Source organism: Micropterus salmoides, unplaced genomic scaffold (assembly GCF_014851395.1).
Source record: "Micropterus salmoides isolate LMB-PRFRI ecotype aquatic unplaced genomic scaffold, ASM1485139v1 Ms_hic_scaffold_21, whole genome shotgun sequence".
NCBI classification, from domain to species: Eukaryota; Metazoa; Chordata; class Actinopteri; order Centrarchiformes; family Centrarchidae; genus Micropterus; species Micropterus salmoides.
In genome coordinates, this window is record NW_024041262.1 from 16461121 (window position 1) to 16483522 (window position 22402).

General features: G+C 39.1%; 1 protein-coding gene across 10 annotated transcripts in view; it reads right to left on the minus strand.

Annotated features, from left to right (window-relative positions):
- Positions 1–22402, minus strand: part of LOC119916055 (calcium-activated potassium channel subunit alpha-1) — a 105809-nt gene that overhangs the window by 54615 nt on the left and 28792 nt on the right. For all 10 annotated transcript variants that reach the window (XM_038735916.1, XM_038735924.1, XM_038735917.1 and 7 more), the window contains exon 3: positions 482–543. In XM_038735916.1, coding sequence (XP_038591844.1) covers positions 482–543 — 62 coding nt within the window. The remainder of the gene's footprint in view (positions 1–481; positions 544–22402) is intronic.

Consider the following 22402-nt stretch of genomic DNA (forward strand, 5'->3'; position numbering starts at 1 on the left):
GGAACCAGCTAATGGCTGAGGTCTCTGAGGCAAATCTAAATCATACATGTCTGAAATACATCCAATTTTGCAATTAACCATTATAATGTTTACAACTGAATCAACATAATTTTACCAGCAGGATTACATTAATTTAGACCAAAATACATACAAACTGACAAGCTAAAGAACTCAGAGACTAGGGAGGGCAGGATGAACACCTTGGGATGAACTTAAGGCCACTTCTCAGTTTCTTGATTTCTCAGTTTCACTGATCCATCCTTCTTCAGACCTGTTCTGGTTGGTTCAGTCACTATGAGGATACATTCCCATGATGGCAGCGTCAACATTTATCTGATCTTATGGTCAAATTATAAAACTAGCCTTTGAAAGTAGTCTACCTATCATTACAAATATTCTGCAGTGGAACAGGTTAAAACAGGGTTAACTGTGACCTATATGTCAAAGCGGAATCAACGGTGACGTTAAAACAAATACTTACTCAGAGGAATCTATGAAGTATATAACAAGGGCTCCAATGCTGAGAGCAAATACGAGCACCACCTGGGGAAAAAAATAAAAAATAAAAAAGTTACAATTTTACACATGTCACTTTCTACTTCTAAATCATCCTAAATATACTTTTACACAAAAACTAGTTTAGAGCTAGACAGTAGATGTTTATAGGAAATGGGAAAAGTAGGACACCAGCTTTATGCATCTGACCCATTTGGCTGGAAACACTCCATTTGTTCTAATATTTAAAATGATTTGTGGGATGTGGAGTTACCAAAGAACAAATTTCTAAAAAAGCATTTAACTTTTGATGATGATATCAGTTTGAAGTGCACTTTTCAAAACCAAGTTACAGAGTGCAATAAAAAAACAAACAGATCAGCGTGACATACAAAAAAATTCAGCAAATAAAAGCTTCTCCAGTGTGAGAATTTTGTGCTACTTTTCTATGATTTGTACAATTGTAAATTCATTATCTTCAATCATTTGAAGAAGTCAACTTGGGCTCTGGAAAATGTTTCACTATTTTCTGACATTTTATGGACTAATCAATGAATCAATTACTTGACAAAATATTTAGCAGATATATCAATACTGAAAAAAATTGTTAGTTTTAGCTCTACATCTTTTATTCAACTTATTTTCTCAGACATATAAACTATTAGGCAACCTCAAACTTAATGTGATCAGAGGAGCAAATGCAATGAAATTACATGAATGTGTTTCAAGGTGTGTGGTAAAATGTTTTATCCCCATTAGTGAGCCCTGACAAACCTTGATACATCTTGTAAGCCTGCTATAATTGTGTTATATAAACCAGAAAGAAAGAGTCACAATTTAGAGCAGCAGTGTCACAAACAAACTCATCAGTTACTGTACATATGACAGTGTAAATAAATAATCAAGAGCCCGGCTTATCAAATTGGCAGTGGAAGAGTGGGCGAGGTGACAGAATGTGGCTTCAGCTTTCACAGACACAAACAAGTAAGGATGCAGCAGCAGGGCCCCGAAGCTTCGGCGGCCACAGCGGAGCAGCATGACAATAAAAACCAGGGTACTGTTTTTACTCTGTCACTCTGCCTTTCTGCAAGGGGGGAGCCTATGGTGAATAAACCGAAGCCTGGAGCAGTTCGGAGCAGTCTAGAAGGCAGTTTTCAGTTTAATCAACATGAGATTCAGGTGTGTTAGCGAACAAAGCAAGAGTTGTCAGGTGTCAGCTCTGACACTGATCAAGCTTAGGTAAAACCTGATGCGAATACCACAGGAAATCAGACTAAACTATAAACACAAATAGTTGCATAGCATAAATAGCATATCTAGATATTTAGAGGTTCAACAGAGCTCAAGGTGACCACTATCATTTTGATCAATGTTACCTGTAGGGAAAAAGAAACCCTGTGTTGTCACATGATACAACACTATGGTCACAGAGAATCACACAGTAAGTGACTGCTGTCATGTTGTGTTTGTCTAACCAGAGACGAAGATAGAAGATTATCAGAAATGGAGGGCAGAGGACAAAATCTGTGTTATCTAACTAGCGAATACTTATAACAAAGCAGGCCTAAAAGCACCTAAACTACAACATAGTTCATGAGTTTTGTAACATTATGAGATGCAGCTGTTACAACATAGCATGTTTTCTGCCATTTGGATTAGAAAAGACCTATATTTTTAATTCTTTAAAAAATACTTTTCATGTTACACTATCATGAATTGATATTTAAGAGTCTAAAAGCACAGCAGCTCATTTACGCGGTTGCAAAATTAATGTCCTAATTTCCTTTTTAAAAGTCAGAGCTAATGTAGACGAGGGCTCGACCCAGAGAGACACAGATATGGACAGAAAGGTTTCAGCCAGACAGCAGAACTAATGTTTTACATCCTGAAATACACGACTAGGTTATCTGAGACCCTACCTGGCTTTCTTCTATTTAGAAATGACACAATGGTTACCCTGAACAAGAAGCCAATGGGCATCTATAATGAATGAGCTCAGCAGCCTAATTCATTTCCATGATGAGAAATTGTATTGTCAAACCGCAACCACTGATTGCTCTGTAATGACAAAAAGCACCCGCATACATTTTTAATCACTCTGTCTTCTTTGAAAGCCAGCAAATCTCTTTATGCCTCTGACTATCCCAGTTTAGAAACGGAAAACAATGTTGGTGCAACCCTAGAAATGCTAATGCAACTAGCAGAGGAAGATCAGTGATGGCAGAAAAAACACACAAAGAGGGGGCTATCGTGACCGGATAATGATGTGTCACATCTGTATCTTCAGCCAGCTTCAGCCATTTGTTGGCAGATAGCTCCGCCCACAAGGGGGCACAGTGAGCATGGACTTGCAGGGAGGACCGACCACTACCCTAGTCCCTCTGCATGATGACCCAGAGAGCTGCCAAGACTTTGTACAACTTGCGTTTATTTTTGCCAACATACTCTTGCGCGCTTCTTCACTTGATGCTGTTGCTAATGACAAGATAAGAGGGAGATCACATTACAATAAAAGAAAATGACAAATACTTTATTTGAAATGTTGTAACAAAAATGATGTACCGCCAGGAAGGAAACCACTATTAAGACATCACTGGTAGTGTTTAATAAAAACATTTTTTTTCATGAAACAGGCTATTTTAAACAATTCCCAGTAATTTGAGACAAGCACACATGGGCAATTAAATGCATTAAAAATGTGTATTTAATTACCTTTGAATATTATGAAATATGTATTTTGCTGGGCAAAGAAAATAAGATGTAGTTTGTAACAAAATACTTTAAGAGCTTGTAGTTTTAATAATATTATTATGTTATTTACTATGTTTTTTATTATGTTTTTATTATTATTAACTGGCATACACTGCACATATTCCATTTTCCTTATTCCTCAATTTCTGTAGTAAACAACCAGGCTGCCACATCTGTTCTCAATCAAGAAATCACTTACATATGACCTGCCTGACAAAGTGAAGTAGACCAAAAGATCCTCAAAAGCTAGACATCATGCTGCGATCCAAAGAAATTCAGGACCAAATGAGAAACAGTAATTGAGATTTATCAGTCTGGAAAAGGTTATAAAGCCATTTCTAAAGCTTTGGGACTCCAGCGAACCACAGTGAGAGCCATTATCCGCAAATGGCGAAAACATGGAGTGGCCGGCAGACCGAAATTACCCCAAGAGTGTAGCGACGACTCATCCAAGAGGTCACAAAATACCCCACAACAACATCCAAAGAACTGTAGGCTTCACCTGCCTCAATTAAGGTCAGTGTTCATGACTCCACCATAAGAAAGAGATTGGGCAAAAATGGCCTGCATGGCAGAATTCCAAGACGAACACCACTGCTGAGCAAAAAGTTTTCAGTTTTTCCAGAAAAAAAAAGGGAAAATACTCTGTGGACTGACGAGACAAAAGCTGAACTTTTTAGAAGGTGTGTCCTCCATTACATCTGGTGTAAAAGTAACAGCATTTAAGAAAAGGAACATCATGCCAACAGTAAAATATGGTGGTGGCATTGTGATAGTCTGGGGCGGTTTTGCTGCTTCAGGATATGGAAGACTTGCTGTGGTAAATGGAACCATGAATTCTGCTGTCTAACAAAATGTCCGGCCATCTGTTTGTGACCTCAAGCTGAAGCGCACTTGGGTTCTGCAGCAGGACAATGATCCAAAACACACCAGCAAGTCCACCTCTGAATGGCTTAAGAAAAACAAAACTAAGACTTTGGAGTGGCCTAGTCAAAGTCCTGACCTGAATCCGATTGAGATGTTGTGGCATGACCTTAAAAAAGCGGTTAAGGCTCAAACCCTCCAATGTGGCTGAATTACAACAATTCTACAAAGATGAGTGGGCCACAATTTCCTCCACAGCGCTGTAAGAGACTCATTACCAGTTATCGTAGACGCTTGTTGTTAGTGCTAAGGGTGGCCCAACCAGTTATTAGGTTTAGGGGGCATTCACTTTTTTACACAGGCTGTAGGTTTGGATTTTTTCCCCCCTTGATAATACAAACCTTAATTTAAAAACTGCATTTTCAGTGTGACAAACAAATAAGAAATCAGGAAGGGGCAAATACTGTTTATATATAAGCTAGTCTCCTTTGTGAACACTAGCTTGAGGAAAGAAACTGCTTTGCTGTTTGGCGCATATTTCCCATAAGATAAAGGTATGTAATCAAAATATGATCAGATGCTGCATGCTAAGGCAAGCTTATTGAATGATACTAAAATATTACAGAGGAAAAGAGCAATCAGGCAACACACGTGCTCTTGAAACTGGCAAATGTACTTACTAGCTAGAAACCACCCAGCATGCACCCTTCTCTCTCACCTCCAAGATATTCTGATTGGCCACTTCAAATCTATGATGTGGGAAATTAACAAAGCTCATCTTTTCAATGTAGGGTTTTTGAAGGCAGACCCATTCTGAGGCAACTAAATCAATAAAATGTGATATCAGTTTTATAGAATGTGTTTTTATTATTATTATTATTTTATTATTTTCAAAAGATAAATTACTATTTCAACTATGCACATTTCCTATCCACATTCATTTTGATACATTTGATGAGCAAGTATTTGTAATTTGTAACAAGATGCTTTTTGATGTATTTGTGCCCATGTCTGGAAACAAGTCCAAATAACATCTTGAGTTTGTTAGAGCAAGTCTCTGGTCATTTAAGACAATGTCAGGTCAATTCTCAGGTCTGTCAAAAGCAAGTCTCAAGTCAAGTCACAAAAAATTTTAGACAAGTTCAAGTCATCTAGTCTTTCAGAGCAAGTCTAAAGCAATTTATTATTTGTTCATTTAAAACAAGTCTAAATAATGTAAATAATAAGTTTGTCAGAGCAGGTCCAGAGCCATTTAAGACATTTTCAGGTCAATTCTCAAGTCTGTCAAAGCAAGAATCAAGACAAGTCACACACTGAAGAGTAAACAACTTGCCAGGAACACAATTGTCACGATCACAAAAACTGGGAAATCAGACTGAAAAAAAAAATATAATACTTTTTCTCAGAAATCTTCAACCATAGATGTAAAAATATGTTATGATATATGTTAAGAAAGGACAACTAGAATCCTTCTAGGTCCACTTTCACAACAGATTATATCACCACCAATGATCCTGTCTATGACACACAGTATGTCACAGCCCTGCAGAGAGCACCAGCATGTCTCAAACATTCCGAAGTCAACCTGCAAACATCAGAGAACCCACTCGTGCTCCTCCACTCTTCCTGGAGCGTGACTCACCATCAAGCAGAGTGAATAACCTGCTAAAGAAATAGTTTATTTTACTTGGATAGAAAATCACTTTTAGAGAAGCAAAAAGCGAGCTCAAAGCAGCGTCACCCTCACTTATATTTTCCCCTTCTTTTGTAGTTGGGCAAAGAGACAGACGTTGACAAAGAAACAAAATCTGTATTTTTACAAAGCAACAATGATCAATCAATGCATATTATTATATTATTGCTTTCTTGTTGTATAGGAAAGCAATAAACATCATCAATAGTGTGTCAGGCGCATTAAGTTAATATAACTGTCCAGCAGTGGTCCAATTAGAAGAATTGTGTCTGAGGAGAGCTCATTGACATTCAGGTAAGGTAGAAACATGTTTCACAAATTCTGCAGAGGGAAGTTGTGTTGCTCTGTGAGCTGCTACAGTATCTAAAAACAGGATTCAGAAGAACCAGGGGTCAGTTTGTTACATATTCCTTTAAAGCATGCGGTCACTGTGGGATCAAAGCTCTCATTGGTGGGATGCCAGAGATTTGTGTGTGCAGTCAACAGACTGTTTTAGTTTAACTAAAACGGTTCAGTCTGTGCTCCTTTTTCCTACATCTCATCCAGTTCATGCATCTTTCACTTTATCTGCGCGCAGCAGTTCAACTTAAATGCAGTGTTACTCAAGTACTGCACTTTTTGAGGTACTTGTACTTCACAGTATTTCTGTTTAATGCTAATTTATACTTCTACTCCACAACATTTCAGAAGGAAATATTTTACTTCACAACATATATTTTGATAACTTTAGTTACTTTGCTGATTTAGATTAATAATACAACATCTAACAAACAAATCAAAAAAGTATTATATATATATATATATATATATATACAGGGATTGGACAATGAAACTGAAACACCTGGTTTTAGACCACAATAATTTATTAGTATGGTGTAGGGCCTCCTTTTGCGGCCAATACAGCGTCAATTCGTCTTGGGAATGACATATACAAGTCCTGCACAGTGGTCAGAGGGATTTTAAGCCATTCTTCTTGCAGGATAGTGGCCAGGTCACGACATGATGCTGGTGGAGGAAAATGTTTCCTGACTCGCTCCTCCAAAACACCCCAAAGTGGCTCAATAATATTTAGATCTGGTGACTGTGCAGGCCATGGGAGATGTTCAACTTCACTTTCATGTTCATCAAACCAATCTTTCACCAGTCTTGCTGTGTGTATTGGTGCATTGTCATCCTGATACACGGCACCTCCTTCAGGATACAATGTTTGAACCATTGGATGCACATGGTCGGTAGTCCTTGGCAGTGACGCGCCCATCTAGCACAAGTATGGGGCCAAGGGAATGCCATGATATGGCAGCCCAAACCATCACTGATCCACCCCCATGCTTCACTCTGGGCATGCAACAGTCTGGGTGGTACGCTTCTTTGGGGCTTCTCCACACCGTAACTCTCCCGGATGTGGGGAAAACAGTAAAGGCGGACTCATCAGAAAACAATACATGTTTCACATTGTCCACATCCCAAGATTTGCGCTCCTTGCACCATTGAAACCGACGTTTGGCATTGGCACGAGTGACCAAAGGTTTGGCTATAGCAGCCCGGCCGTGTATATTGACCCTGTGGAGCTCCCGACGGACAGTTTTGGTGGAAACAGGAGAGTTGAGGTGCACATTTAATTCTGCCGTGATTTGGGCAGCCGTGGTTTTATGTTTTTTGGATACAATCCGGGTTAGCACCCGAACAACCCTTTCAGACAGCTTCCTCTTGCGTCCATAGTTAATCCTGTTGGATGTGGTTCGTCCTTCTTGGTGGTATGCTGACATTACCCTGGATACCATGGCTCTTGATACATCACAAAGACTTGCTGTCTTGGTCACAGATACGCCAGCAACACGTGCACCAACAATTTGTCCTCTTTTGAACTCTGGTATGTCACCCATAATGTTGTGTGCATTGCAATATTTTGAGCAAAACTGTGCTCTTACCCTGCTAATTGGACCTTCACAGTCTGCTCTTATTGGTTCAATGTGCAATTAATGAAGATTGGCCACCAGGCTGGTCCAATTTAGCCATGAAACCTCCCACACTAAAATGAGAGGCGTCTCAGTTTCATTGTCCAACCCCTGTATATATATATTTATATTCATCCCTTGATGAAATTCACAAGCATGTGTGATAAATAATATGTACTATGGTACTTTTTGTACTTTAGGTATATTTTCGTGCCAATACTTTTACTTATGTAAAATTGTTAATGCAGGACTTACTTACTTGTAACAGAGAGAGTGTTTATACACTATGGGATTGTTACTTTTTAGTAAGTTCAGAACAGAAAATTACCTCGCACATCTATAACATGAGACAGGTGTGTTGGAGGGGGACGAGCAGGTCAAAAGTTGCAAAGAAACTCCCGCACACTGTCAAACTTGCAAAAATAAATTTATTTAATTTAATTTATGGCATTTTGCCTGATGAAGGTCTAGTACCGAAACTTTGCCAGCTTATAAATTTATTTTTGCAAGTTAGACAGTGTACTTCTACTTACGTAAAATACGTATATCTGAGTACTTCTTCCAACACTGCTTACACGTTAATAGGAGCTTAAGTGTTGTTTTCCAAAATAAAATGACCTATGGACTATCCTGGTGAATTCCAGCCATTCCATCTGTCTGTCCTCAAAATCCACATTGACTAATAAGGGGCCTAAAACATAATGGCAAACAGAAATACAGAACTGCACAATAGAGGAGAAAAAAATCAATGCGCCATTCATAAGATGAATAGGGCGATTATAGGCTGTAATATAAATTGCAATACAAGTGGACATTTATGTTCATCAGATTTCTTTTTCAGAACTTGAAACACATTTTTAAAAAGAAGAGTGTCAGAGTGGTAGTGGCAGAAGTTTTTCTGACAAATACTATAGTCAGAAAGCATGTTTCCTGCCATGAAAACCCACAGTGCAGCCTTGTACAATCTGTAAATCGCAGGACTGAATACTACCAAATCTCTACATTATTTCGCTATTTTTTTGATTGGCTATGAATCACCCTGCAAAGGTACCCACCATCACACACATTAACTTTACCACTAAATCATTTAATTACATGTATCCTTGAATTGTGAGAGACACCTTGGTCTTCATGACTCACCACTAACTTTTTTTTTTGTTTGTTTGTTTTTTTACAGTGCTCCTGCACAGTTTATCCTCCACCCATGTTTACAACAGCCATAAACGTGATCGACTGCAGCCCTGACAAACACAGACACTGAATGAACATTTGAGGCATTCCCAGTGCCATTACTGTTGAACTCTTGCTTCTTTGCAGCTGACAGGACAATCTGTGACATGTGATGCAACTTCAGTTCTACAATCTCAAGCTGTTGTTGTTATTGTTACCATACTGACGGCTTGGAAAAGAGTATTATTTTGCGTAAGCACCATGATGGATGATGACCACATTATGACCTTTTGCTACTTTGAGGTCCTCCACTGTCTATTTGGAGCACTTTAGAATACACACAGGGCTTTTGTCAGGCCTGAAACAGAGCTACAGAATTATGGCTAAAATAATAATTGATAATATTGCTGGATTTCAGTTGATGATTGTCAGAATTAAAATTATTAATCTTTGCCGATTAGGATAATGTGGCTATTTTGAACTACGACAGCACAATCTTAAAGCTTCACTTATCAATATTTTACAGCTCGTTTATAGTCCAGCGTCATAAAGTTTGCCAAGCGGCTAGCGGGGTCAGGCACGCCCTCAAACCAAGCTAGTCTGAGCGTAGGCCCTTTGATTTTAGTTAAGCCCCTTTTCCACTGCACAGTACCAGTTCGACTTGCCTTTGTTTGGTTTTCTATTGTGTTATGTTGTACCTGTACCTGCTTCCAGGTACTTTCACTATCACCTCACCTCCTTCGAAGTTCCAAGCAAGCTGAGGGATACTAAAATGCTGAGGGATACTAAAATGTAATTTGAAAACAGGACAGACTGCTGATTGGTCAGAGACAATATTCACTATTCACTGCATCATCATTGCGTGCACCAGACAGAGGCCAGCAACAGAAAGTTTTATATTTTACAGTTTTCGTATGCAATTTCATCACTAAATCCACTTCTGAGAAGTTCTGAGGTGAGCAGCTGCATAGATTTCGAATATTGACAGTTTTACGAGAAGTAAAGAACAAAAATGTGCTTGAATATTTTCAGAGTTGAGGAGCTCCGCAAGTGGCTGCGGAGGATGCCTGTGCCAACCCGCGGGAGGAGCGTGTGAGGCTGGCCAGCGACCCGCTCACAGAGCCCTCTGCTCCCGCCGTCACACACACCGCTGCAGCAACAACGGCAGAGGAAAACACAGCTGGAAGCTTTTCATATCGCTTATCTGTCTTTACATTCTGAGGAATGTTGAAACGTTTTAACTTAAAAAAGAGAAAGCTGTGTGGATCGCTGGTGTGTGTGTCGCATTGAACATTACTGTATGTCGCGGCAGTTGTGTGTGGCGTCACTATGACGACAAGCTACGTACTATCTCTGGGTACTATCTGCAAAATCCAAAGTGTTAAAACACCAATAGGGGTTTAATGCTGGAATTGACTAGGCAAGAAATAGTCCTTATATCTAAGCTTATAACCCCCTTTGAAATTCCCCCATTTCCAGTATTTATGCTAAATGTAGCTAACAAGCTGCTGGCTCCAGTAACATATTTAGTGTTCAGACATGTGTGTGATATAAATCTTCCCATCTAACTCTGGCAAGAAAGCAAATAAGTGTATTTCGGTCAGACATAGACATATACTGTACGTATAGCATCATCTAACAAGTTGCAACTAGAACTTTTTAATCAACCTAGATGTTATATATTTGTGTTTGTATTTATTATTTCCATTTATATATGGTATTTTGTATATTTAATATACGTACAATATATTAATTACAGTCTATACACAGCCCTCCGGGTCTGAAAAGTGAAGCCAATGCGAAAACAAGTCTGACTGCAGTGCTGGGCAGTAATGTGTTACAAGTAACGCGTAACTTAACACTATTTAGTTACTTTTCCCAGTAACTAAGTAGTGTAACTAATTACTTTTCTAAAACAGTAATATTATTACTAGTTAACTAAGGCAAGTAACGCTGCGTTACTGAACGCACCATCCTTGACGTAAATCCACAACTGTGCGACTGTGCGCTTTCATTCTGTGGGAAACACTGGAAAGTAATATAGTAACGTAACTAGTAATGTAACTTTTTACTTTTATCACCAAGTAATAAGTAAAGTACTAATATTACTTTTTTAAGGAGTAATAAGTAACTAGTAATATATTATATCTGAGTAACTTGCCCAACACTGTCTGATTGTAAGTAAGCTTGTGAGAAAATGTTATGACTTACAAACTGATTGACAGGTCTTTTAATATGTGACAGACTGACGCAGCAGTTAAATCCATGTTATAAGTGATTTCCAAAGCTGTTAGTCAGCCTCAGTCTTTTTTGTACACACAGCACCAAACAAGCCTAAAACTTCAATTATGATCTGCTAACAAAAACAAAATGCTTATTTAGCATCAATAAATCAAACTGTTCAATTCCACATGCAATCTATAGGCTCTAACTTAAGCTTATACGGTTTTTAAAAATTACAAGTGCCCCTGTTCAGCCCAGAGTTATTCACTGGATGTGTCTGCATGTGCCCCATGCTTGTGGCGACAGGCAAAAACACAACACGCATACTAATGGGGTCTTGGATGGTGCTCCTGAAGCCTGGCACCCTCCTCAAGCATGATCTTAATATAACCTACCCAGCATGTGTTTCATAAGTCTATAGCCTCATCTGCCTGAACCAGAAATTATTATTATCGGTCCAAATCACAGTTGTTATGTGTTCTGTTTCACTCGGGTGAATTTGACAAGGTCACAGGCAGGGAAGACAAAGACATTTACAGTGTCAGGGTCAAAATAGGAACATTAACCATTAACGGCAGAGCAATTCATTTTGATAACCACCAAAATGGCCAGTTGTTTTAATAATCACAGTCATCATGTGCACTGTTGTGCAATATTCACATATGAGTCATCATTTAAAAAAAAGACAAGAAAAATAACTGAATTTGAACAAGAAATATATTCTCAACTTCTCACAGACAGAAAGGACCATGACATAAACAAATACGACAAGCTTTGTGCAAAATACTAATGGGGAACACAGAGTTTAAAGCTGCACTATTCACTTTTCTTTATCTCAAAATCATGATTATATCGCAAGATTTGTGTTAATCAGAATTATTAGTCTTTGCTGATTAGGGTAAACAATTTATCAGTGGCCCTTTTGTGTATCAATATTGTGGCTATTTTAAATAGCAGGAGGCACAATATTAAAGCCGCACTACTTGATACTTTTATTTGAACAAGTGACTACGCCAAGGGCATCTTGAGGCAGATCACCATCAATGACTTGCCTGTGGGGAGCTCTGTGGATGATACTCTATGCCTATTCCAGGCCTTCCAGCACACTGACAAATATGGAGAAGTGTGCCCTGCTGGCTGGAAACCTGGGATTAACGCCATCATCCCAGACGTTGAGAAAAGCAAATACTTCTTTATTTTATTTGGAACATGTTATAGGCCACTGTATTAGAACAACTTTTATGGTCTTTTAGAGGAAATATGTTCTAAATGCACAGATTTTATTAAATCAGAGGTAGTTGTGATTGGTGATCTTAATACAGATATCCAAAAGAAGAACTCACCTATTTTTAAATCTTTTAAAAGACTTCTGTAATCTTTTTGTCTCATATCAGGTGATAAGGAACATACCCGAGTCTGTTCTTCCACCTAAACCACTAGTGACCTAATTTTAGAATCAGATAAGTCAAAGATATCAAATAGCGAGTTTTAATAGAGTTTTAAACTAGGGATTTAGTGATCAATAAATAATTTTTTGTCCCAGGAAAGTTCAGAAAAAAGTGTTCAATTTCCCACAATTCCATTAAAGTTAGGTCTCTAAAAAATTATAATGTTAACTATGTTTTATCCATATTTTATCTAAAGTACATTGGTATTAAATTGTAGGGAGTAGGGCTGAACAATTTTGAAAAATAATCTAATTGGGATTTTATTGCGATTTAATTTGCGATTCATTTTTAAGATCTTTATCTACTGTATTATTCAAAACGGACAAGTAATAAATCAGTGTAGTCACAAGAAAAACAAAACCACCAATTAATGAGTCCTTATCTCAGTTCAGATCTCCTAGGAGTCCATCTTTCTATATCCCAGTAAGCAAATAAAAATACTCAGTTTGAGGTTGAATTCAAAAGTTGACCAACGAAAAATAACCAAATGACGCCTCTTGTGACAAGCTTAGTAATTCTCCTACAGCACCGGAGTTCCCCACCCCGCAGTCTCCGATGGTAGTAAGCAGCGCACTGGCCATAGGGGGGGGGGGGGGGGGGGTCATGCATGAGCTCGAGATATATTAAGCAGGCTCGCAGGGCTGTTTTCTGCACTTTAAACATTGGATGAACTGATTCTTTTGTCTGTAATACAGATGATGCTGAGTCATTAATAAATTAACCATCACAAAAAGTTATGATAACCGATTATTTTTCTATGAGCCCACTCTGTTATTATAACATTACCTAGCTTATTTGGTAGCTTATTGGACTGGAAGTCATCTTCTACAGCTAGAGATGCGCAGATTAATCAACTGGGGACTGAAAATAGGCCGTTTATTTTCGCTCACTGGGCTCTGCACAGTGACCGGGACTGAGCAGTGTCAAATATCCAATTTCTGCCGGTGTGTTCCACATGTGTGCACGGACACTAACCTCATGTCACAGCCAGTTATTCACGAGAGTGAAGAAGACGCATCGCTCACTACATCTGCAGAGAAACACACAGAAAGAGACGCTGCGGATATTGTAAAGCAGGGAGAAGGTAAAGCAACAGTGAACAGCTGTTGGTGACGATGTCATTCAGACCACGGTGGTCTCTATCGGTAATTAACAACAAGCCTCCTCCACACACGGCTCATCTGCTGCTGTGAAAACGGAATCGCGGGTGTAAAACCAAACGCGAGTTCTTTTAGATAAAACTGCTGACAAATAAAGTCAGAGCAGACAGAGAGAGACAGACAGGTGTAGGTGTGTGCTTGTGTGTGATGGGAAAAGAAAGGTGAACAGATTACTGTGGTTTGTGATTAAACACAAAAATAAATGGTGTGCAATTTATTTTCAGCTCCTTCCAGTGAAAATGCTAATGTTATTTTATAATCAGTGTTTCATTATGACCATACAATTGAGACCAGTGAGAACAGCCAACATTTATACTGGTGCTGATGGGGATCCTAATAAAATTATGATGTTAAGTGGCAGAGTAGTTGGCTTGCTGATGTTAAATATCTAATATATATGTATGTAAAAGACATCCTCTATCCCAGAAGAAACCTAAATTACTATGTACCCTAGAGGACACAAGTTATTTAGGATAATATGGCTGCATGGTGCAACTATGAACTTAAGTCATATTTAAACAACTATTGCTTTGTGTTGCTGGCCAGAAAAATAGTAGTAAGACTTCTCTCTGTGTACACGTATCCTATAGGCTTACAAGTACAATTTTGGCTGTATTATTTGTGTCCCCCTCAAAAATTGCTCTTGAGAATTTTTATGTTTATTGTCCCCCCCTACTGTGAGATGAAATTTACGGCCACGGCACTGGCTGTAACTCGAGACAGACTGGGCCTCTTTCAGACTTGTGCGTTCGGTTTGAAACGCCAATTCACAGATATTTCCTGAGCTGACTGGTGGTTGTGTGTGCACCAATCGCCACAGTATGCTTACCTTACTACACGTGTCTTTCTGTTGTGCGTTTTTCCTGTGCGTCAAAGCGGCGGATGGCCCGACAATTTCACCCATCACCCCCAAGTTCCAGGAATGTGGGGTCCCCCATAGAAGTGTTTTAGTTCCACCATTTTTTCTGTTATATGTTCATGATATGAGAACTGCTTCCTCATGTGACCTATGCAGATGATTCTGCATTACTGGTATTACACAAGGATAAATCTGAGGTCGATAAAGTCCTGAGCTCTGAATTATTTCATATTAGTAGATGGTTATCTGACAATAAGCAGCCACTCCATCTTGTTAAAACAGAGGCCATACTCTTTGGACCAAAGTTAAAGCTACAAAAGGCCACACAGCTTATCATAGTGGTGGGAGACACTGAGGTCACAGCCAAGGAATCAGTCAATTACTTAGGCTGTGTCTTAGACAACCATTTATCAGAAGAGTGCATTGCTCAGATGTTGCTCACAAAAGTTAATCAAAGAATCAGATTTCTGGCTAGAATCTCAATTTTTTGGATAGAATATCGCTAGAGACATTGGCAGGGGCTGTCATTCAGTGTCAATTTGATTATGCATGCATGGTTTTCAAGCTGACTTTAGCACTTGCCTTCAGAGAAGAGACGTCCCTGTGAAGCAGTTTCTCATAGCATCCATTGTATCCAACATTTCATAAATTGTTAATAAGTCTTTGACAATTGGTGGGCGACCTTATAATCTGAAGCACTGAAAGTAAAGTTTTGCTAGTTTTTTTTTCCTCAGAAAAAAGTATTTTCATGTATAATGTGGTGCACTATGAGTGAAGGTGTCACTCATAGTGACAAACCCACAGAAAATCTGTCCCCCATACTCTGCAGTTCCCTTCAGCTTTGCAAAGCATTATAGCACCTTTCAGGTGTTCATAGTTGTGGTTTTACATCCCGCAACTTTTGGTTCACTCTCTGCCCTCTCATCTGCATCAGATGATTCCAGCAGCAACAGGCAGCTGTTTACAGTAAACGCTGCCTGTACGCTACCTGCCCAGCACCAAACAGCGGATGGTCAAATGTAGAAACTAGCTTGTAAACATAGTGGTGCATTTAGCAACTTATGGACCACATATCTTTCCCTCAGGAGTTGGCAGATACCAAAACAGAGCAAAGCAGAGAAAAGTCAATATTATTGGACATTCATCAGGTGGCCAGACACGACTACAAATGAATGCTAATGTTGCTCCGTGTCTGTTGGATTTGTAAGTAGGCAACTGTTTGCTAAAGGCAGAAACACACATTACGACTGTTGAGGTGATTATGAATATGATTTAGGCATGACGACTGACCGCACAAAGTTGAACCAGGTCTGTTTCAGTCTGGGTCAGTTGGAGTGAACATCAGCAAACAAAATCATATAATGTGTGATATGTAAAGACTCATTGTAAGGCTTCCGATCCAGTCTCTGTCTAGTGTATTTACTCAGTTTTAAGGTTTATGCACCTCCCTGAGTAGAAAATCTGTTGGTGGAAACAATTTTTGTGTGTGGTTTGTCCAGCCTTGGTAGATTTCTATTCCTCAGGTTTAATATACAATCTGATAACAATCAGATTGCATAACGGGCTGCAGTCACTGACGACAGCAGCGACAGCAGCAGCACGATGATAAATATTACACAATCCTCAGACGTGTGTGTGGTAAGAAATTAGCTCATCATGTGTCATTCTGATCATGCCCGCTGTTTTGTCAATCTAGTAATTCATGACTGAGGGGAAGCTAAAGGACACAGAGCTGGACGGGTTCAATGTGTCAGTCTGCAAGCTGCAGGATCAGTGACCCTGCCAGAGGTTTTATTTTTTTTCACCCTCTGGACTGGTTTATCAAGGACATTAGACTGATCAGTATGAATAGAGTGACTGAAAGAACAGCTTGAAATGTAGGGTTGTTGGCTCATAAGAGGAAAAGCGGTAAGCTAGCACATAAAACCTCCAGGTATGGCATTAAAATAATTAAGCTAATGTTTTATTTTCTCAACCATTTTTACTGCCAAAGCTGCTTCATGTCTCCCCCCCAGGTTTTTGCCTATATTGGCTTATGTGCTGTTCTACTTATTCTGGCAATAAAATAAAAAACACAGAAAAAAAAAACATATGCTACCAAAATTAAACAAATCACACTGGAGATTATAACGTAGGTCTGCTTTCCTTCCAAGAACAAAGAACAAACCACAAACCCCAGTGGATGATTCTCTCTTATATTAAGCCCCACTAGTCTAACATCCTTTAAACAGCAGCTTAACACTCTCTGGAAATCTACTTCTCACTTTTCTGCAGTGATGTGAAGTGTACTTGAGCCCGTTTCACCTATGAAACAGAGGTAAAACAGGCTTAAGTCTTCTAACTAAAGACAGTGAAACTGCCTTTCAGCCTGGTGTTATTTTACTGTCTATAAAAAAACAAAAGAAAAAGTTAGGGCCATTTGCCAGAGAAAATATCACATCGTCTGATTGTGTTACCCAATAAAATATATGCAATCACATATTCCTGGCAGCTGGCTTTGTGAAGGCTTGTGTTTCTAACATTTACCTGGCAACTGTTACGAGGAACAATAAAATCACTTCTCAGTGTGATAACTTTCCTCCCTCATGGTTTTATCGTATAAACCTTCAAACACATGGATCTGTTACTGAATGGGTTATCAAAGACTGACACTGGGCCTGGATGCAGATCTTGGGCTAAAGTCGCAATAAATTGTTTCTAAAAATATTATGTAATTGAAAATGTATACTACAGCTGACCCTACTTTTTAAATAATTCACACATAAACACAAACCTTTTTTAAAGTTTTGAATATGTCCCCCCCTATGTACCATGCTCAGTGGTCTGAACTGTTGCATAGACTAAACTAAGTGGGGATTTGGGAAATGAACAATTAGCTTCATCCTGATGCCTTTGCTTGCTATTGAACTACATTTCCCAGATTACATCTCTTTAGCTTGTGAGTTTTATTTATTTATTTGACAGGGACAATGCAAACAAACATAGTGTCAAAACAAAGCATGTCACTGAAGTGCTGCATATAAAGTTTGTAGCTAATGCTAATTTTCAACTCCTGTCACTGGTTGGGCAAGTCAGTTGCATAGTCAGAGAGCGAGTCTAGTGGCTGGTGACTGTTAAGACCATAGGCTAGTCCTGTGACAGATGCCTTACAAGTAATTTTGTTCAAACAAAGATAAAGTCTACCCATCATGAGAATAAAAGGTTTATAACATAGCCAAACTGTTTATCGCCTCAAGTGAATTAACTTTTCCAGAGCAAGATCCATATTTAGGGGTAGCTATCTAGCTAGTTTAGCTAGATAATCTTACATTCGATCATAACTGTAAAACTTCTTGAGAAAATGCCATGCTTGTAGTCCCCTCCCTAAGCTGTAATGACAAATGGGTCCTTGACTGTGGTCCCCGCCTGACAAAATTGAGACACTCATTTTGATGTAAAATTAGAGAGTCAGTACTTACTTCAATTTGATGGATAATCATGCTCTGAGTTTTGGAAGTACAGTTCCTACAATGCTTTCAGGATGTAAAAAGGAGAAATATATGTATCATGTCTGTGTGCTCAGATTTGACTGAGTTAATGACTCCAAGGAGGAGTCATATTTTTGACACAAATTGCAGCAATTGGTTGCTAATGGTTTCAAAGTACCATATTTGCCTCCATGAGCTGTGTGTCACAGCAACTACTGCAGCTCCACCAGCTAAACTACAATGACTAACTTGCCATTGTTTTAGAGCACTAGCACGCACCTGTCCTTTTCACTTCACCCATTGTCTTTGTCTCACGTCTACCACTGCTTACACCAGCTGCACCTGCTAGATCATATTTCAGTTATTTCAGCTCACTGGTACCTGAAGCAACAGGAACATAAACAGGTGATAATTTAATTTATTCAGCATCGAATTTTACATTGGTTACATTGTAAACAGGGAGTACATACTAAATAACTTTAAAAAATCAAACTTGATTTATTTCAACTTAAACTGAACAATTCTTTTCGGAATCCCTGAAAACCTATATAAACATACTGAATGTAATGTTCAGGCTTGTACTGTATCATTCAGAAATATTCCCTGGGATGAGTACACCGTGCAGACAGTACAGTATCCTAAGCACGGCTTCATAAGTGGCTTTTCTTTTGTGCCTGTGACTTTCACACTCAAAGAAGAGTAAGAGTAAAACCGGTGGGTTTAAGGGATTTCTCTCTCATCTTGTCAATAAAAGCAGATTATTCCTTTGTCTTCCAGGCTTCCAGTGCAGCTGCTTCCACATCATTAGGGATCCCTACCAGCATTATGGCAGCTCCAAAGGGATAGAGAGACCTGCTATTCAGTAATAACATCATCATCTCCAAATCCAGATGCATTCGCCCCAACAGAGAACCAACAGCAAAATATACAGACAATTTAACACAGCTAGGCTGCTGAAGCAATTTAAATGTATGAGTACATAACATAAACATGTCTGGTAGACCCTGTTCATTTCACATGATGATGAGGTGTCGCTTGGAAAGAATGTCTTGTTTGAAATTTAAGAGACCTTTACTAATAAAAGCCTCTGACCTACATCGATACTACAACAATCCTATGTTTTGATTTATTTACAGATCAACTGAAGAAAATGTAATTGAAGAACACTGAATCCATACGGTTACCACATTAAAGCAGGATTGATAATACATTTACAACAGCAAAAGTTTAGACCAAAATCAATTTTCAGTGGATTCACTAGTGGAAGTAAAGTAAGTTTGCATGCAAGCTTTCAAGTTCATCTTTGGTGAACTCTGGCCACATGCAAATCCTCTTAACAATGCTTATGTTTGAGGGTAAGAGACCAGAAAGTCCAAAATGGAGACAGGATCATATTTGTTTTGTCTCACCATGCAATTTTATGTAACCTTGCTGTGGCAAATGAGAAACAATGCTAGCAGAGCTTTCTCTTCTTCATATCCATTTTTTCTATTAACAAAACTAGGCACAACCGACAGTAGCCACTGCACTACCTGCAAGTAGTCACCAAGCTTCCAGCACCACCTATTTCCCAAAAATTATATATCTATATAACTAATCCCAAAATAAATATCCACATCTACTGGCTCAAGGAACCTCTCATCTTTCACTCTAGACATGTGTTGAATCTAGTATAATAAAGAGCTTCTGGCTACATTATTTACGCACATTCTCCGTGGCATTATAGCAATGTTTCCAATACTAGCAATTTTCTGGCGAAGATTGTAACGTATCTCGTCTTGTCATACATTGATCACTTGACTCCATTGTGGTGCAATAAATGGTTGCTAGCAAAGTATCTAGTCTGATAAAGCTTTGGAATTTCAGTTCTTATAATATGGGATCTTTGGTGATGTAAACAGAAGGTATAATGTTGCAATCAAGTCAGTCAGTTAGCTGTGGACCCTATTTTTTAAGCATGCATTTGTTTACATTTGTGCAAATTGGCACCAACAAAAATATGCTGAATTAGCCATTAGCAGATCCTGTTTGCAATGGATGTACAACTATTAGTCGATTACTTTGATACTAAATTCTTTTTCTATGATTTCTACATGGCTTTATGGTCATTTAATTATGATGAATAGCAGCAATAATGATATCCTCGTAAAGTCTAAGTCACACTGAATTTAAATATATGTGTATCTAAAGGCAAGTGGGAATCGGATCTGGGCACTGAATAGAATGCCTTGTGCAGCCAGCCTTCTAGTATCCTAGCATTTAATTCAGCATGGGAGAGGCAATTTAAGATTGTACACTGGCTTTATATTACTCCTGAAGCCAGACACAGAATGAAGCCAGATCTATCAGATCTTTCTACTAAATGTCAGTCTCCTGTTGGTTCATTTTTTGTGAAGCTGCCCTCATGTCTGGCGGTATTGGACTACGATTGCTCAACAGCTTGTAACATTTTTAAGCGCTCTTTAAATCTTGGTGCAAGGACTTGCCTGCTGGGACTAAATCATGAGTCCTTTTGCATATTCTGTTGCACTCTGCTCGGAAATGTATCCTAGTCATGTGGATCACTGATAAAGCTTCCACTAAATCATTTGCTACATGCTTTGATCCTTTGAAGCTTTCCTCTACAGCCTTAAAGGCTAAACCATTTTTTACCAGCTCTGGGACCCCTTCCTTGAAAACCTGGGAGCCACTAAATTTCAAAGGATGAAGTCAGGACTGATAGAACTAGCCTGGAAAAAAGAATGTGGAATAATAGCATGATATGATATTGAAGGGCAATGTGTATCAGGCTTTCCAGACGTAAGGATGGCTGTGCACTACGGGTTCCCCGGACTTTCACTTGTATGTAGTTTTATCTCGGTTTTCTCCTGCTTTGCAAAAGCAGTAATAAAAATATGTTTGAAAACATTTAAAATATGTATGTTCAGATTTGACTGAGATATGACTCACAGGAGCACAAATAGTGATGCAAACTGTGGCTAAAGGGCAGCCATTTTGCCTGAATGAGCTGTGTGTTCTCACAACTAAAGTCAATGTAAAAGTAACTTAAACCTGCATTCTTTCTAACGGCCAGCAGGGGGCAACTCCATCCATCCATCGTCAACTGCAACTGTGTACAGGGTCATGGCTGACATTGGGCGAAAGGCGGGGTACACCCTGGACAGGTCGCCAGTCCATCGCAGGGCCACACATAGCCACTCACACCTAAGGACAATTTAGAGAACCCACGCGGACATGGGGAGAACATGCAAACTCCACACAGAAATGCCGGGGCAACCGGGGTTTGAACCCACAACCTTCTTGCCCCCACCACAGGGGGGCAACTCCTCTGGTTGCAAAAAGAAGTCCGGTTCTATTAGAAATAATGGCCCTACTTCTTGCCTGATTTATTACCCTCAGTAAACACTTTCATAATGAGTTTATGGTCTCATGTGATAGTTTTAAGTCTTCTTCAAATTAAATTATGTTCCAGTTTAGAGGAAAATAGACAATAAAGCTGTGCTTTAGAGCGGGACTACCTTGTGACTGACCAGTCGTTACCATGGTGACCTGTCAATCAGGCCAGAGTGAGTCAAATCCACTGCACTGTGTAAATTTAACCAGCGCAATTGTACAACCTTATTAGGAGTCAGATGTTAATTTTTCCGGTAAGTATGTCATGTTTTAAGCCTGTCTTTAGTTAACATGAATTACACCTAGCTAACCAAGCTTGCTAGCGCCAATTTCTCATCCAAATATGGTCACGTCAGGTGCCTGGTTGCAAAAAATCAAAATGGTGGCGGCCAAACTGTCAGACTGGATTGTTTAAAACGGCAGTGCACAAACCAATGGGTGACATCACAGTGACTACGTCCACTTGTTTTATACAGTCTATGATTACAGGTAGGGGAATTTGTTCTGAACTTCATCCTGCAGTTCCACAGAAGATAAAATCACACATAATGCATAGATCATTCAACACCACATGGTTTCCATGTAAAAGTTTGCACATCCATAACTGACAATGGCAACATATTGCACAACCTCCATGGCCAACACACTACATCACCTGTTTGTGTTGAGAATCTTTAGGGACATAGGCAGGAATGAATGTTTGTAACGGTTCAGTCTTCTGAGGAACCCTAGTCTTCTCTCAGAGGGTAAGAGGTGGAACTGTGGGTGGAGTATGTAAGTTGGATCAGACACTATTTTCTGTGCCTGTCTGATCATAGATTGTTTGAAGGATTTTTTTTAAGTCCCATCATTTTCATAGCCATACCAGGCTGTCATCACATACAGAACCTTATAATACACTAAGACTGTGTGGTAAAACAGTAA